Here is an 18,972-nt window from a genome sequence, read left to right as displayed (position 1 = left end):
GTCAAAAGAGCACTTGATAAGTCTCCACTACTTATCGTTGCCAGTCATATATATGAGTAATTTTTGTTTCCCATCGATATTGTACTAACGATATGTAGTGGAGACCTTTGAGGTCATTATTTCGACTAACTCCACCCTTGATACATGCTGCACCAATAACTGTCCCGTTCCCATTAATGTTTTAAAAACTTTTTTGTCGCTTTGGAGCGGAACCATTGGAACTAGTGGATGTGTGTTTCGTACTCAGGGCACCTGTCCAACGCACTGTGCACAAAACCTGTGTTGGCTAAATTGAATAAATCGCTTACATTCCAGTTAGAAGTTGTAGGTAGAACTCTGTTCGCGATCGGTGTAAAGTGATGCTAGTGTTCGAACTGTTCAGGTTTAGGTTGTCAATGACCCCCAATGAAACGCTTATCAGTTTACCAGTCTGTATTACCATTAAAGGCAGCGCACAAGTGCTTTGTTAAATACCATAACTTCTACAATGTACACAAGATGCACCATGATAGTGTCGGGGAATAACATTTTGCAAAACTCTCCATTTCACAGACACTCAGCAAGTCGCACCACAATCAAATTCTCCCGAAACATTTTCATTAACCATTCCCTCATCGAATTCGTCCACCACAAATCAACCGCAATTCCATACGATAACCGATTGCAGCAGTTTCATTCGTAAACAAGTTAGCACCGCAGAAATATTCCACGGTTTGCCACTGAATAACGAATACGAACTGATTCCGTTCAACCATTTCACATTCAGTCGAGTCTATCCCATCGAATTGGGTTTGGGTAAACGAGTCGTTGAGAAACCAATCGGTTACAAGCGAAAAGATTTGCTCGACGCATTGAACAAAGCCCTGGATAGTCTGAACAGAAATGTTACAATTGCAAGCGGAAAGTATACGTTGGACGACTTTAGCGAAGGTATTTACCGCAATGATCCAACCACCGGCACCCAATACGAAATGTATTTCCGCACGAAAGATGGAAATAAAACACAACAGCAGCAACAACAACAACAGCACCACGAGCACCTAAATCACGCCATGACAAAAGTTTTGGTAATTCGTCCATTTGCTCCCATGCAAACCGTACAGACGGAATCGTTCCCGAAAAATAAGGAAAAGGAGCTGATACACATGATACTGCCGCTGAGCGGCAGAACGACCACATTCCAAAGTTTTATGGATAAATTTGTGAAAATTGCACTGAAAAACGACAGGCGAGTACATTTGACGGTTGTGTATTTTGGCGACGAGGGTTTGCAGGAAGCCAGATCAATAATGAGTCGGGTGCTTGGCATTAAGAATAGTGGCGGCAATTTATCGAATTTGAAATTGTTAGCGTTGAACGAAACGTTTTCACGAGGTAGGTCAAACAGTGGTAACAATGTACATGCGGAGAAATGATAAGCGCGGCCCCTCACGGCTGGGATAGAACACGCCTGACTGCTTTTTTCATAAAACGGTTGAAGTGTCAAACTTTTTTACATTTTATATAAAATTTTGACAGTTTGGTTTTAATGACGATATATATTGTTTTCGTTCACGACATTTATAGCTTGATTATATGATTGACGTTCTGGTCGCATCGTCTTCAATTTTTTTCAGAAAAAAACCGTCAGGCGTGTTCTATCCGAGCCGTGAGGCGCCGTGCTTATCATTTCTCTGATTGACACTGAATTTTCATTATGGACTGATAATGTGGCGACTGGGTCGTCACTGCCCAGTCGCCATATTATCATCTTTATGACTTTTCTTTGAATTCGTCTTTCTTTCTCGCACACAGCCAAAGGTTTACGTGTGGGTGCGGAACGAGTGTGGGATAGAAGTGATAAGGAAAAGGACGTCCTGCTGTTTATGTGTGATGTTGACGTAGTATTTAGCGCTAAATTTTTAGAGCGATGCCGATGGAATGCTAAACCTGGCAAAAAAGTGAGACATTCGAAAAATGCACAGAAATCGGCCGGTTTACCTTACCTCTCTGTCTATTCCCACCATAGGTGTATTATCCGGTTGTTTTTAGTCTTTATAATCCACATGTTGTATATACGTTACAAGGGAAGGAAGTTCCACCAGAAACCGATCAGCTGGTCATATCGAGGGATACAGGATTTTGGAGAGACTTTGGTTATGGGATGACGTGTCAGTACAGGTAAATTTGAAGGTTTTTTTTAATTGTCTGAAATTTAGTTTAAGTTAGAGTTGACATCAAGGTCCTATACAAACTCACCAAAATTCTTAAGATTTCCCACAATTCACGCCGTAAGTGTGCCTGTGTGCCTAAAATTTAAATTTTAAGTGAACGATTCGATGAAAAAGTGAACCGAAAAGTACATTTCAACGCTTCCCTGTATGAAAGTGACGCTACGTTAAAAAGACCTCCGCACTCTTCATTTTGAATTTCGACCGCACTTACGGCGTGAATATCACCACTTTTCGACTGATTCAATTGTCCCATTATCCCGTCGTTTAAATAAAGTTTCCGCCTCTGTAGAACATATATTGGATTCGTAGGGTGCCCGGTATTAACTGACATTTTTCTGTCTCTAAATCTACTCAACAGATCTGACTTCCTCAAAGTGCGCGGTTTCGACGAAGAAATTGTCGGCTGGGGCGGCGAAGACGTAATGCTCTACCGAAAATACGTTCGATCCAACATAAAAGTAATCCGTGCCACCGATCCCGGCATCTTTCACATTTGGCATCCGAAGGTGTGCACTGGCGTGTCAACTGGCCAACGACTAACAGCCGATCAGTATCGAGCCTGCATTCGGTCGCGAGCATTGAACGAGGCTTCGCATGCGCAGTTAGGATTTTTGGCTTTTCGTGACGACATTGCCGCACACTATCAGGACAACAGTGTGAATTTGAGCGGTTTGAAGAGTGCTGGCTCAAAGAATAGTTCGGCGGATGTGACGAAACGATCGGGTAAAATTGAGAAAGGCAATAGGCATACGCAGGCGACTGATCCAAGTAAGAAGAATACTTGATCGTATGTGCCTCAAGCGGAAAGCATTTGGAAAATGGAATTTTAAAATTCGGATTTTTCCGTTTGAACACTCTACACCAATGTTTCCTAACGCGGTAGGGTAAAGGCACCAGTATCCGGTTATGCATCTAAATCTGGACATCTATTGCTTGAAGAATAGAATACAAAATAACGGCCGGATTGAGATGCGTGGCCGGATGCTGGTGCTTCTACCCTACTAAGAATTGAGAAAGTCGAAGAGTTTCTTTTGAATTCATTTGATAAATGCGCAGTCCAAGACAACGGCGGATGCGTTCATGTAGCAAAACGGTTAGGAACGGTGTGATTAAATGGCTTCAACGTACTGTTTGTTGCATTGGTCTGAACTCACAGTCATTCGTTCGTTGTATTCGTTTTCATTCCGTTTTGCCTCCGTGTATATGACAGTTGGCATTTCATACATTCGAGCATATTGTTTGAAATTACAACTGTCACATCAACGTACACGGAGGAAAAACGGAGACAAAACGGAACGAAAACGGACGACTCTTAAGCTGCGAGCGCACTTACACCGTTTAGCTCTCCGTTTACGTTTTAACAATGGAAAGTGGGAGGAGCTTCCATTGTTCACTCTTAAACGGAGTGCTAAACGGCGTAAGTGCGCTCGCAGCCTTAGAGCACCTTAATGACATGACTGCGTAATATACGTCCCCACAAGCAGTCGAAAATATTTTAATTTTTGGCGCACTTTATGCCTGATTTCGTCTTACGCCGTTTACGCTTCGTTTACTATTTAAACAATAAAAAAGAGGCGTGGTTTAGCTAAACGGAGCGTAAACGGCGTAAGAGAAAATCAGGCATTCGCCGTGAATTGGTTTGAATTTTTTAGAGCTCGTTCAGAAACTCTTCGTTAAGTTTCACTTGTGACGATTTTGACACTTCTTTCATATAAAATATGTCAAAATCTTCACTTTGGGTAACAAATTTTTAGTTCTGAACGAGCTGTTAAATGTCTTCTCAAAGAAGTTGCCCCCAATTTTAATTTTGTAGCACGAGCGACCATTACCGTTAAAACCGAAACGAAATTAATTGAATCAAAACGGTCACACGATAAACGAGAGTTCAGAAAACGATTCGACAAAAAATTGAACTTTTAACCGAACCGTATGTAAATAATATTCCCGTAGAGGTACAGTAGAGCGTCGATAAAGTAGCCAGTAGTAGATTTCAAGTAAACTTAAAATGTAATAAATGCGAGGTGTTGGGTTGTCGGAACGAAGTCGATTGCGAAAACACACGAGCCATTTTGCGATGATGGTAGCGACAATCATCCTTCGTAATCTTACTTTAGTTTCGTTAAAAATGTTTCGTTCGTTCAATGAAAAAACGAAACACTTTTAACGAATCATTCATCCATTTGAATGAGGTTTTCAAGCCTGCAAACTTCGAAACGCAGCTTAATTGTCGGCTTTATCAATTCGAAATTGACAGTGTGTTTACGGCCTAAACCATCAAAAAGATTGAAGGTTGATACATTCACTTCGTCAACGATTCATATGAATTTTGAAGTTCACATGTTGTCACGGGACACTTGGGATACTCATAAACGGAATGTAACTAAAAATGCACCGGATATCTGTAAGGAAAGGATAGTAGGAACGGAAACTATGATTGAGCTGCGCTAATCATTTTGTGTGGAAACTAGCGCGCTACGACATTATCAAACTAGCGGACAAGCAGCGCAACCCAATCCTAACGAAAACGTGTATGCAACCACTCTTCACCCAAAAGATCGTCATATACTTTAGTCATATATTACGGTTGAAAGATGCGATTAATTTTGTATGCAAAATTGTTGAGTGATTCGATGATTTGATTAAAAAATAAAAATAAAAATTTGTTTCGTGAATGCAACGCTCGAAGGAGCATGATGTTCAGAACTGTAGAATTTTTCCTTTGTTACATTTTAAGAATCCATTAGCTCAGGCTAAAAATGCTCAAGTCCTAAGTTAATGTGTTTTGTTACTTAATATGCTAAGTGTTTAAGTTTATGACGAGAAATTTATTGTATATTCAACCAACTGCATCTGGATTTCGACTGAGTCATTTCGGATGAAAAATTTTTTTTAAATGAAAAATTCTTTTGTTTTGGAACGAATGCTATTCGCCCTACGGTTGTGAACGATGTCATCACTATTCGCACTTGGAGCTAGATCGGAACGTCATTTTTAAAGGAAAATATTGTCTTTCTGAACTCTTTCCGTAGGTCATTGATAAATTGATATAGCTCGGGATGTTTGGTGCGCAGAAAAAATAAATTCAAGTCAATAATACCACTAGGTGTGGAGAGGACACAACTGGCCACAAATATGTCCCACTAATTTCCATTCGACATATACGTTCCAAAAACTTCCGAATATTCTCAACGCTTCGATCAGGCAAAACTTCCATTGGACATGACTGTGTTATAGCAGGGTGCAGATAACGTATTTAATGTTCAATCGCTAAACTCTCTGTCTAGTCATACATGACCCGTTGACAGGCGAGGGACGGTTGAGATCAAAGGTCGGTCTCTTCCATCTGTCAGAGTAACGTTTAAAACGTCAAACGGAAATAATATATATTTCACACTTGTCACGAAGAAGTCGAGGCTTGCCGAGACTGATAGTGACAAGTGTGTACTCTATTTTATCACGTAAGCGAAAACGAGACAACAACATAGACCTGAAGTGTAATTTTTGAATTAAACTTCTAGGTAAGTAATTTTGACATCCGAACACCGCGCGTATGTGATAAATATGTGAAATGGTTACATCGCCGTGTATCCTTCTTTAATTATACTTCTGCAATAGATTGAGCAAAAATGGACGCTTTTGTGACTGATTACCTAATTTATTACTGTTTGACGTTTTAAACGTCACTTTGACAGATGGAAGAAACCGACCTTTGATCTCAACAGTAACGTTTTTATCCGATAACGAAGAGTTCAATGGACACTATTCGTTTCCCAGACGTGGATTGATGTACTATTCACACCCGGGGTTAAATAGTCGCTCCTAATAAACTGAAATGAGAAGTAGAATTACGAAGTTTTGAACGGTATAATATTTATAGTGAAACAATTATCTGCTAGCCTTCATAAGGTTCCAATTTACAATGTTCTATTGAAGAGAAATAAGGTTGAATTATGTAAAATTTAAAGGAATTAGAAAGAAATTTGTACAAACAAAACGACAAAGATAAAGTAAATAAAGGAAAATACGAATAAAAATTATTCATCGGCGCTTTGTGTTTCTATTTTTGAACTTCTGCGACACTTGGTTTTTTTTTACAAGAAAATCTAACTTGCCAAAAACAGAAAAGCTTCGTCAAGCTAGATTTTTCTTAGAATAAAACCAAATGTGAAGTGATCTATAAGTAAGATGGATGGTAAAATCAAGGTAAATAAATGGGCAGAGGTAATGTCATACATAACCGAATCAGATGTGCAGTGGCACGAAAGTTTGCTTTTACTGTCATCTCTCCTTGGGTAAAACAATTAAGGTAAGCGCTTTTTCATCGTTTGAAAAAAAACTTAAGTTCAAAAGAAGTAACAGATTTGACATAACTAAACAAGGCTGCAAGGTTCGAATTTCCCGAAACAACATCGAAAATTTTCTAACGAAAATATGTTACGAACGGTTTAAAAAGTGAACTGAAAAGTACATTTCCACGCTTCCTTGGATGAAAATGACGTTACGTTAGAAAGATTTTGAATTTCGACAGCACATACGGCGTGAATTCAATATTATTTTACCAATACCCTTTCTAGCAACTAAACTACTTTTATTAAAGTGGGGAAAGAATCAAGTAGCCTTTGGAATTTACATGTACATTACACCGTAGTCAGTCAAAATGTAGAATAGTTTTTGTAGAATACAAAGAAATCAGGTGTGAATTTGACACAGAGAGCTGAGAGTTTGTTTGCTAGAGAAAGTATTGATTTCACTCAAAGAGGTCTAGCGACGGCACTACTGGTAACTAGCCTGTTTACCCTATAAGACGACATTGTTGCGTCAAATCAACGCACTTCAAGCTTGAGTGATCATAATGGTCACCTGCAGAAAGTACTCTATTTTACACGAAAATGATTGAATAATGTTTTACGTTTGTATGATACATTATCACTCATGCTTGAAATGCGTTGGTCAAATGAAGCAATCAGAGAACAAGAGTAGCAAATGAAAGTTTGACATTTTATGACAATGCGAAAAGAGAACAATAGACATTTTTCGTTAGCTTTAGAGTCAAACCACATCGAAATTTTCTGTCGTGAAGTGACAGTTTTGACATTGACATTTTTGACGTTGTCATTTTTGACATCTGAAAAATTTCGTCATAACCTCAATTTAAAACGTGAACTGTAGACTAAACTTGTCTTAAAACAATTAATTTTGAATAATATTACTACTATTAATTAAATACTACAATAAGGATACGATAACACTGTAATATTATTCAAAATTAATTGTTTAAAGACAAGTTTTGTGTACAGTTCACGTTTTCAATTCGAGGTTATGACAAAAAATTTTCAGATGTCAATACAGTCCTCGACATTTCAAATGTCTCACTGTCATTTTTTCAAAGAATGTCATTGTAAATTCGCCATGACACAATGAAATTCTCAGAAAAATTTGACAGTGAGACATTTGAAATGTCGAGGACTGTAATGACAACGTCGAAAATATCAATGTAAAAACTGTCACTTCACGACAGAAAGTTTCGATGTGGTTTGGCTCTTAAGTATAGTTTCCACTTAATCAGAGCACTCCGTTTAGCCTCCGTTTACATGACAGTTGTAAAATAGAACAAAAGAACTGTCACGCAAACGGAGTGGAAATTGAAATAAATTCAATTTCCACTCCGTATGTGTGATAGTTCTTTTGTTCTATTTTACAACTGTCATGTAAACGGAGGCTAAACGTAGTGCTCTGATAAAGTGGAAACCATACTTTAAGGTGGCCACACAGTCATCCGTTTTCTTTCCATTTTGTCTCCGTGTACGTGACAGTTGTCATTTCAAACAATATGCTCTATTGTACGAAATAACAACTGTCATGTACACACGGAGGCGAAACGGAATGAAAACGGATGACTGTGAATTTACACTCACTTTTCTATTTAAATCAGGATCAGGAGTTTCAAAGCTTGTTTACAACGCAGGGCTTAGATTCTTGTACCATTCGTAACTCCAAATATTCGCAACTTGAAAGTTGCGTGCATAAAATCCAGAGAGATGCAAATATGACGGCTGGGACGCGTCTTAGCATCTATCTGATAAAATCCCATGAGAACTGTCGAAGAGGACATCAATTCTCGTAAATTTAAGAATTCGTAACTTGACACAACTGATACGAATCGTATGGAGCACTCTTATCATTAAGATGACAACTGTCAAGTGACGAATTCTTAAATTTACGAGAATCGGCTCCCGGACTTATTCGAAGAAATGTTTGGTTTGTCTCTTTCGTCGAGCGCTTTCACGTAAATAAAAACGTCAATTCTCAAAAATGTATCTTTAAAGCTCTACTATTTTGCTTGGTTGTAGTGCTTTGGTCATGCGCATGGCCTGTTTTGAAGAATTTTGATTCTGAAACAATCCGAAAAAATTCTGAATTTTTAGGAATTGTTTCCGAAATATTTGGGATTTGTCGTTTGTCAGAATTTTTCAGAATCAAAATTTCCCAAGATAGGTCCTGTGGTGGCGAAGAGGTAGGGATTAGAGCGAGATTCTAGATGAGCGCCTACGTGAGTCTTCAAGAAGCAGATGATAAAAGAGTGGGGTGAAAAGTCGTGTGTGGTTCCTTATCAGAAAGTCCATTTGTTTTGTTTTCTTTTCAGCGAATAGTAACTCCAGGCCAGACTAAGACTCAGACTCAAATGTTTGTGGAATTATTTTTTCAATTTATTTAAAATCAATTGGCTGCTAGAACAAACACAAAACAAACAGAAATCCAGACGAACAATTACATTGATTAATCGACCGCTGTGTGTCTCTACAAAAATAGTTTCAAATTCAGTTCCAACTTTAGCCTAAAAACGAATTGCTTCGACCTGTTCACCCAACCGATTTTTCCGACTGGCACCCGTTGCCGCCATTATAACTGCTACTAACATTAAACTGATTGCCGATGGCCGACGGACCCATGTCGCGCCTAATATCCCGAATGATGTTACGGAAAACTGTTTGCAGCGACTCCGGTAAAATGCATATCGATTTTTCGATCTGGGACAAGTTCAGTATGCGTCGAATTTTGGTAATGTCGCGTGCCATCGGCTGCAGTGTATTCGTCTTTTCGATTCTCGATGCCATTTTCAATATGCTCAAGGCATACGTCGACGCCAGTATGAATTCCAATGAGAGGGTGCCGTAGCGTTCCTCTCGATTCACCAAACTTTCCATGGTAACGTAGGCCAAGCGGGGAAAGAGTTTGACATCCGAGTCTGGAAGAAAAACCGAAATGTTCTGGTGGTAATTGGGATTTCGTGGTTGGGGTAGAAGTAGTGGCAAAGGACAGAGCTTTACTAGCGATGAAACGTTTGCTTCTGGTTTTCGTTCTGTGTGAGACTTAAAAGTTTTATCGAAATTGACCTCAGTCTAGAAAGGCATCACGAAAATCTCGGCACTGCATGGACCAAACGACGAAGAAGTCATGTGCCGGGAGCCCTTTCAGCTTTTCCGTGTTAATTTGTTCGCAGGTGCGAAATGTTCGTTCTCACGACTTTTAATATCTGCGTGCTTCAACAGCTCCAGCAAGATATCATGAACCGGCAATAAGCGGTTCTTCTCAAAAACTTGAAAGTCCGTCAAATCTGAACATTTTTTAATGATCTCAACCGATTCTGTCTGAAATGTTGGTTCAATGACTAAAACTCCAGAAAAGAGTTAAAAAACCGATGGAAATGTTTGTCGTCCTTGAGTTCTAGAGCCGGGAAGAATATGGACCCTTAAGAATGATGGAACTCTAGGAACTAGCCTCTAGAGACCTCGAACATTTCTTAAATCCAGCAGAGAGTTCAAAATAACTGATAACCTGTCATCCCTGAGTTCTAGAACGAGAAAAAAGTTAGACCTTGTGGAGTGATGGAATTCTGGGAACTGATCTTTAGTCACCCTAATCTTCCCAAGTACAGAAGAGAATTTAAGAAAAATTATGGAAATCCTTGATATCCTTGAGTTCTAGAACTAGGAAGAAGGTGGACCTTCTGGAGTGATGGAATTGTGGGAACTGACCACTAGATACTCCAATCCTTCTCCAAGTCCAGAAGAGACTTCAAAGAAACTGTTGGAAATACTTGTTATCCTTGAGCTCTAGCTTCGGGATGCTAGTGGGAAGACTTAGGAATAGTGTTATGTGTAGCAGATCATTTCTGGTTATTTTTAGAGTAAAAATAGTTGAAGTCCTTCGAAGCGTTAGTCAATTCTCACATTTTCCCAACTAAACAATGTTTGAGAAAAGAACAGATGCTTCGTAGAGCTGAGGCTTCCGATCCGTTGACATGTCATAGCTCAGCTATTGTTGATAAGGTTTGAGATCTGTTTTCTAAAACGCCTCTCCACACAACACAATTAATAAAGAAATTTTCAGGGAAATCGATCTCAAAGTTAGCGGGTTTTTTGGGACACATTTTCGGGATGCCTCCACAGCCCGCGCTGTTCCAGACCCTTCACAAAAATAAGTTGTTCTATGAGTTTTAGGAATTGAATCAGTCTTTCAGAATCCGTTGAGATCATCAAAAATATTCAAATTTAAAGGATATTCTAGTTTTGGAGTTAAATTTTAGAGAAAACCCGGTTTTTATCGGTGAATACCGCTTAGGGCGTATCGAATTTTTAGAATTTTAAGGGCTGCGATAGCCTGTGTGCGGAAAACGTAGATCATTGAAAACTAATTCCAGGCATATGGTTGATGGATCCGAAGGTGCCCGGGAAGATGTCCCCCCGGACGACTTTAACTTTCAAATGGTCATAACTCGGAAAGTTGAGAGTATTTTTGAAAACGATGTTCTAGCAGGATGTAGAGCGTTAAAAACTCTACAAAACTGCTAAAGAAACCGATGGTCCAAAAGGTGTGTCTGTCGAGGTTTTCTAACATCGAAAGTTCGACATTTTCGTTTTTGACTTTTATTTCCTGAGAGACCAATTATTAAGTTTAGCTTTTGGCATGAGGTTGTAGAGGAGGTCGAGTACTACCAGTACACTAGGCATTGTCCCGCTAGAACATTGTTTTCAGACATACTCTCAACTTTCCGAGTTATGACCATTTGAAAGTTAAAGTCGTCCGGGGGGACTTCTTCCCGGGCACCTTCGGATCCATCAACCATATGCCTGGAATTAGTTTTCAATGATCTACGTTTTCCGCACACAGGCTATCGCGACCCTTAAAATTCTCAAAATTCGATACGCCCTATTACCGGTTCATGAGACCAACCAAAATTTTAGTTCAAACAAATCGTCAAAATAAATTTTAAAAAAAAACCCAGCGAGCGAGACGACTTTTTCTGACCTAGCAGCCCAGACTACAACGATAAGACGTTATCTGTGCCTCGTCTATTCCATTTCATTGCTACTGTTCAACGAAACGATGACGTTGGTGCACGGTTCAGTCAGTTGAATAAGGCTGGCGTTTTTTTCTCCATTTTTCTAAACTTTGCTGAGGCGCGTTACCTCACCACGCATAAAAAAACGGAAAAGAGTCGACATACGCTCACGAAAACAATGAAATATTTACCCAAAATGCAATATCCCAGAACCATGTGCGACAGTCTCGCCTTCAATTCGTGGTACTTTCCCAGACATTTTGTTGCTTTGAAGTACAAGTCCAGCAAATTTTTGGTCACAATGTAGTTGTCGGTGCTGTGGAACGAGTATCCCCTCTTCTCGATATTCCCGAGTGCCGCCCGTTCGAATTTTTTCATCATTTCCGGATTAATGGGCAACAAGTCGCCGCATTCTGCGCAAATGAATCTGTCACCGATCTCGTCACAATATGCCGGTTCATCCATGTAATACCACCAGCGCGTATCGATGATCGAATCCAATTCAACGAACACATTGCACTCCAGGTCGGTACAGTAATACTCGAAGTACTGCATCCATGTCTCATCGTTCGACACGCAACGATTGCATTTACATTCGAAGAAAAAGTCCGTTTTCAACTGCATCTGTCGCTCATCGGTGGATGATGTCTGGTAGGTTGGTCCGTAGCTGATGAGCAGCTCTTCATTTTGACCGATATTCCGAGTTGCATATGCGGTCATGTGCATTCCGCTGACGATGCACCGGATGTTTGGATCGCATGAATGGTTGGCCATGCATAGGGTGGGAAAAATAGCCGCAAAGAGTACCGAGTGTGTCACGACCAAATGGAGATCGTCCAGGTGAATGTTGTACGAACCATAGCCGTATGACTTTCGATACCCCGTTGGTGTCATCAGTTGCAGTTGCGTTCCCAGATTACCGTTGATATTCTGCAAACGAAAAGCAAAGGCTGGCGGTTAGAGAAAGTCGGACAGCAAAAGAAGGACGATAAACTTACAATCTGTAGTAAGTGTTTCAGCAGCAGTGCCGAGATCACTCTCTTCCAGCCATCAACACTTGCCATTATTTCTAAGCAGATGGGCGGCAAGTCTTTGAAGAAGTTCGTATAGTCGGCCAGATAGATGGTCAACATTTGTGCGGTCAATGCAAACCGCAGAACCAGTTTGACATCCACTTTATCAATGGCTGTTAACAATCGCAGTACGTTGCCATACGAAAAGCTGTTGTGCCAATCTAACGCCAAAATCGACCAGACCTCGTCGACCGTTAACCCTTCGGTTTTCTCGAGAATTCCGACGATGTCCTTGAAGCCAACCAAAAACGTTCGAAATGACAAATAGCCAATGCCCAGTTTGCTCCATAAATTCTTCTGATGGCCAACACACTCATACTTGTGGATCGGTTCATGATGGGTCCGGCACGCCGGCGAACAATACGATGCTCGTGCACAATCGTAGCAAGGGAACGGTAGACAATTAACTTTGCCACAGTGCTGGCAAGTGTATGCAATTTCATCGGTTACGTTGTAATTGTAGTAGGGGACGAACGAGAACGCCTTTTCGAAATAGACTGGTTCGTCCTGTTTAATCGCTTCTTTCGTTACCAAAAACCGTCCCACCGTTGCATTTCTGTCTCTGCAACAATGAAAAACCGCGGTCAATCACACGGCGATCATTTTACGACAACAATGCGGCTGGGACTTACTCGATTATCTCTTTGTTTCGGATCGGTGCCTTTGGTTCGACATTCCGTTGGTCGTCGGAACGTTCAAATTTTTTCCCTTGCGCAACGTACCGCTTGAAAAACGCATCTTTCGATGAGTCGATTTTAATGTGGAATCGGTTCATTTCCACCCGTGTTTCGGCAATGTATTCCTCCTTCTCGGTTAGATATGCTAAATGAAGCTTGTTCGCGAACAGTAACGACAGCCTTTCTAACGGAAACCGGTATAATAGCATAGCTGCCTTGCAGTCGGAATATCCTTCCTGCAAAGATCAAAGTTTCGTTGGTCACAAGCGACATTCGCGCATAATGCATTTTAACTGGATGACACGGTGGCGCGAGATTACTACACGGTCAATATCGACCGGAACGATATTATCGTTCAAAAAATGTTCTGTGGACGATGGTATCGTATTCTGGACGATAGTATCGTCTGCAATGCAAACTCTTGAGCGATAATATCGTCCAGAATATTGTCCGTGTGTAGAGATGTCGCCTCTCCTGTCTGGATGGCGAAACGTGTGTCAGGCAGGCATGAGCGCCGACGGAGAAACCTCGGCGGCGGCTAGCCGAAAAAAATTTCTCGGCGGCGGCGAAAAAATCGGCTTGAGCCGGCTTAAAACGGCTCGGCTGGAGGTTCCTTTTAACTTTTTTTTTCAAAATAAAAACGTTTAGATAAATTCATGGAAAATGAACTAGTAAGCATGAAAATGAAATTGTACGGAAAGCGAAAATGTAGGTAGATTAGGTTGTTCAAAGTGCAAGTGGAACTGGTCTTGTTACAAGCAAGTCTCTAAGTCTAAGGTTCACTAACGCGTCAAGTTTTATTGCCTCAAAACTTGAACTAAATGGAAAATCATGCTCCGGTACACTCATTTAACTCATTAAGAAAATGGTTTTCGATAAGAAATCGAAAGCTCACAAAAATCAAGTAAAAACTGAAAAGAAAAAAAAATCGAGAAAATTCGCAAAGATCGATACAGTTTTCTCAAATTTGTGAATTAACTGATTGTGCGCCTTCGGCTCGTTCCGCAAAGGTCATACTTGCCAAAACAACAAACTTAGAAGCGAGGACGTAATATACCATTCTGGAAAATTCATGAAAATTCAAGAAAATTCAAAAAGTACTTGAGCTGCTTAGGATCAACAGGAATCTCGGTTTTCAAAATTATTTCACCCCACCTTTCGAAATCTTTATTTCATTTTCCAGCCGTTTCAAGCCGGCTTGAGCCGTGTTTTTGGCACCGGCTCGGCTGCGGCGCGGCTTGCTCAAAAATGGCCGGCGGCGGCTTGATCGGCGGCTTATTTTCGGCGACGCTCATGTCTGGTGTCAGGTGAATTTCTGATCCCGGAACGGACACAATTTGGATCACTGTCAAGCGAATGTTTCTGTATTGGAATGGGCGAATTTCTAAACGGAACAAAACCTTCCGCACATAGCTTCTGTATATAATGAGTCCGTTCCTTGTAACACAGTTAGAAGCCCAGTCAACGGAAACAAATTTTTCTCTTAACTGATAGAAATGTGGTAGCCTCTTGCGCTGAGACGGTACTGCGACGTTACACCTGACGAGATAAGCAAAGTTTTCCAACAAAATTTCTTTTTTCGCTGATCCAGTGCGTTAAAGAGAATAAGTGACAGGACGCTCACACTCGGTCGCTTCGCTCGTAGATGTACGTACATAGTATCAGCCTGTAGGCTACCACTTGCCGATAAAAATGGTTAAATGACTTAGATGGATTAGAGTTTTGGTAGGCTCCATGGAGAAGCAGGAACCCAGATCAAAAATCCTTTCTTCCTTACTCTCCTAAAACTGACCTAGCTGCGGACGTAATTTAAAATTGAAAACTTGAAAAATTCGTGGATCAAAGAAAGCACAAACGACGGAAATGAAAAAGTGCTGCTGCTGCTGTTCCATTTCATTGCTACTGTCCATTGAAGCTGCGAAGTTGAGATTTTTTTTTGTTCAATGATCTGTCATCTCTTATTAGCTTTACAGGTGGCACTCCCAAAATACCCTAAAACGCACGAAATTCTCTAAAATGAACGTTCCAGTCTGATAGCAGAACGGACAACTGAGTTCAGATTGCCATCTCAACCTCTCAAGGTTAAAATTTCTTAACTGTTATCTCTGGAAGATGAAGGCAGCCGGACCTTCACTGTTTCATTGGATAGTAGCAACGAAATGTTTGCATTGCCTGTACACTGGTAAAAAAATGTCTTTACCAACAGCACTGCTCCAGAAGAGTGCTATGCTTTGCCACAACATTCACTAGAAATCGGAACGCGCGCACACACATTAATCGCTCGAAATTCGGAATTTATTCAATTTCATTTTATTGTGACACTATTGACTAATGAGCACTGATGGCAGGACATGAGGCTTATCGCCTGTATATGTGTCAATCAGCTGACTTTGTGGAGAAAACGAGTTGGCGTCGAAATGAAGGTGTTGGTGATACGAGAATACTGAAATTTTAAAGGGTTTGTTGGATACTCCAGTAGTGCCTGACCAGTAAATTTTCAAGAATTTTTCTCCATGCAGCACCGGTACCTACATTTTGACATCAATTTCGTTTCTCTACCAAGTAAACTGACTGATACTGGGACCTTTTAGGTCTCCCCTCGTGCTCAACAACAGAACCACTAGAAAAAACCATTTTCACCTGAGATAGTGTAAGCGTGATGTTCGACTGTCAGTTTACACATGACCACAGGAAAGATATTAGGGTCTCCGATGAGCATCAGATTGACCTGTTTTGTTTTGGATTAACCCGAACCCGTTCTTGACTATGAACCTGACTTTCCCTAATATTTGGGAATCGTTTTTGAGAATTTTTGGGAATTTTTGGGAATTTTGAGAATTTTTGGGAATTTTGAGAATTTTTGGTAATTTTAGGGAATTTTAGGGAATTTTTGGGAATTTTAGGGAATTTTTGGGAATTTTAGGGATTTTTAGGGAATTTTTGGGAATTTTAGGGAATTTTAGGGAATTTTAGGGATTTTTTTGGGAATTTTTGTGAATTTTTGGGAATTTCAGGGAATTTTTTGGAATTTTTGGGAATTAATTCCCAAATATTAGGCTCTGACTGACCTGTACCCGAAGTTGTTTAACCTGAATTTCATCTGAACCTGTTTTCTAGCGTGACGAACATAAACTTGAAATTTCGTTTTTGGGTTCAGCCCGACCTGACCTGAACCGGTAAACTTCAGGTCAAGTCATGTCTGGTTCGAGAAACCCGAAATGTTTTGCACAAATTTGACCTGACCTGGCTTGACCTAAAGTCTTTAGGTTCGGTTCAAACCCGAAATGAAATTTCAGGCGCAAGACATATTTGGGTCGAGCCAATTCAGGTTCAGATCCTTATCAGGTTTACGTTAAACTTGAAATTGAAAATTCAGAGGCCAAGTCGTCAAATCTGACCTGTTCCGAACCTTACGTCAAAAGATCAGCAACATATTTGGTTTCAACTTGTCCCATGACGTTGAGGAGATCGAATAGCACTTCCAACTCAGTCTTAGTTTCAAAAATTCTAACGGCAGCTGGACCTTCACAATTTCATTACGCAGTGGCAATGAATTTTAGAATTTTCACTGGCCAGCACAACAACTTGATGACAGAATTCCCTTTAGTGACCGTAACCTTTAGTCAGCGGGAAACCGTAAGAAAATGAAACAAAAAAATCAAAATTCATCGCTGAACGAGGTTGTATCGCTAAAATGTCGGATTTCATTTGCTCAAAATTTCGATGAAAACATCGAACGCCGCTTTCAAGGTTAAACAAATTTCGAGATCCATTTCTTTCGCTGACCACCCATCCACCGCTAGCTTACAAAACTTGAAAAGTCCTTACCTCATAAAATCTTTCACTGGTAACTAAACAGCCAGCCCGGCTTGCATGAGCTATTGCCAATTCAGCACTGTTCTTCGGAGCACTGAAAATGGCCTTCGTGTAGTAATCAGCCGCAAGGTCGTACTGCATTTCATTAGAGGCAGCTTTATCGCCTTGGGCAATATATTCATTAGCCACTTTCGATGTTCGTTGCCGCTTCTGATTCAGTTTGGACAGCCATTTGTCCATGTATTCCCTGAGGTATAACGAGAAACACAGTCAGCAAATTATCGACGATAAATATATTGGAAAATAACGGCAAAAAAAGGAGTCTCACAATAACGTTGGATCTTGGCATAATTCTATCACCGACACCTCGTTGGTGAAATTGCACGCGGCTACATCGAAATGTTTATCAACCAACACATTGGTTAAAATGGACCACTGACCATCGCCTCTGTGGGACATTTTTCTTTAGATTTTATCGTAATTCGTATGAGGCAACGTCGAAAAAATGAAACTTTCTGTCAACACACTGATTTCCCACTAAAGAAACTGTCTGTTGGCCGTGTTAGAAGGGACCAGCGACGATCAATTTTGTACTAGTCACTATGATACACGAACATATTTGGCGCGAACATTTCGAATATTCGCTGATAGAGCTAATAGGTAGGTAGGTTGTCGACGATTTTCCAACCTTATATTATGGGATAGTATGTGTTAGACTTGATTTTCACTTACCAAAAACGTACTACACGAAGTTCTTTTTGTTAAGGGGAAACCATACTCAAACGAGATAAAACCAAAATATGGCGCACAATTGGGAGGTGCGGGAACACATGAAATGTAGGAAAATATGCAGTTTTGCTTGTTTTCTCGCCAATAGCCACTGTTATACAAACCAGTTCGGAAACAGGCAAATACGCCGACTGTTTTGAGACCAATTATCAATAACATTTATGAGTTTTACGTAGTTTACCCCCTGCTTTGGGTGCCCACCTAACTTTCTAGCGAAAAAACGTTGTCGCAACTCAACGGCAAGTTTGGAGGCAAGTTGCCAGAAAAGTGCGAAAAGTGTTTTTGTTTTGTCTTATTATGTAGTGACGAGAAAGCAAGCAAAACTGCATATTTTCCTACTTTTCCTGTTTTCCCGCACCTCCTTGGACTAATTCTAGAAAGATCTGCGTTTCCTCATTTTTGTAAGATTTTGTAAGAATTCTGTAAGTAGAGTCAGATCTACCTCTTCAATGGAACATAATTTATGGATGATTGCAGAGGAATCGTTTACATCCGATGCTTTATAGCCTTTACAGACTGTCAGTATAGCACCAATACAATCATCGAATCTTTTACTTCATTAGTTTTAACATACATTTTGCTTTCACGTAACGTTTGCTTTTGTCGTCATCAACTGCTGGATCATCTCCTCCTCATTCATTACAAATATCTCGAAACGTTAAACAATTCGTTCAACTTAGCAATCGATGAACTTGATCGGTACGCTTCATGAACACAGAGCGCCAAAAATTCGCTCACTCACCTCGACCAAACTTTTGTGGGTTCATTTATCGCACAAACCTATTCTTTTCGCTGTTAGACAGAGAAACCGTATAATGAGAGTTCACTTGCCTATGGATGTACATTACAGCACGGCAGAGTAAAATAAACTTTACTCGGTCGTGATTACAGCGTTAGCTTGGGAAACGAGTCGTTATATGCATTAGATGGATTTAAATGACAAGGTTGGGAGGAAGTGTTTGCCAACCGGTTTTCATATAAGGATCTTGCTTCCGTCGAGTTTTTTCTTTCGAAAGTAAAACGAAAAGAATGGATTTTTCTTTGATTCGCCTATCAAACGA

At 40.3% G+C, this 18,972-nt stretch overlaps 2 protein-coding genes across 3 annotated transcripts in view; one reads left to right on the top strand and one right to left on the bottom strand.

Annotated features, from left to right (window-relative positions):
• LOC119083657 (chondroitin sulfate N-acetylgalactosaminyltransferase 1) overlaps positions 1-5,585 on the top strand; it is a 65,295-nt gene extending 59,710 nt beyond the window's left edge. For both annotated transcript variants that reach the window (XM_037193432.1, XM_037193433.1), the window contains 4 exons: positions 553-1,374; positions 1,795-1,940; positions 2,009-2,160; positions 2,572-5,585. In XM_037193432.1, coding sequence (XP_037049327.1) covers positions 553-1,374; positions 1,795-1,940; positions 2,009-2,160; positions 2,572-2,998 — 1,547 coding nt within the window. In that variant the 3' untranslated portion in view covers positions 2,999-5,585. The remainder of the gene's footprint in view (positions 1-552; positions 1,375-1,794; positions 1,941-2,008; positions 2,161-2,571) is intronic.
• Positions 5,586-8,920: 3,335 nt separating this feature from the next.
• LOC119083653 (SET and MYND domain-containing protein 4-like) lies at positions 8,921-17,676 on the bottom strand. Its single transcript, XM_037193429.1, has 6 exons — positions 17,451-17,676; positions 17,135-17,369; positions 13,262-13,542; positions 12,555-13,191; positions 11,748-12,486; positions 8,921-9,459 (listed from the first exon to the last, which is right to left on the bottom strand). The coding sequence occupies exons 1-6, from the start codon at positions 17,579-17,581 to the stop codon at positions 9,074-9,076; spliced, it is 2,409 nt and encodes an 802-aa protein (XP_037049324.1). The 5' UTR covers positions 17,582-17,676; the 3' UTR covers positions 8,921-9,073.
• Positions 17,677-18,972: the final 1,296 nt, after the last annotated feature.

The sequence above is a fragment of the Bradysia coprophila genome, unplaced genomic scaffold (genome assembly GCF_014529535.1).
Source record: "Bradysia coprophila strain Holo2 unplaced genomic scaffold, BU_Bcop_v1 contig_70, whole genome shotgun sequence".
Taxonomy (NCBI): Eukaryota; Metazoa; Arthropoda; class Insecta; order Diptera; family Sciaridae; genus Bradysia; species Bradysia coprophila.
Note: the sequence above shows the minus strand (reverse complement) of the source record. Positions and strands in the feature narration are given on the sequence as shown.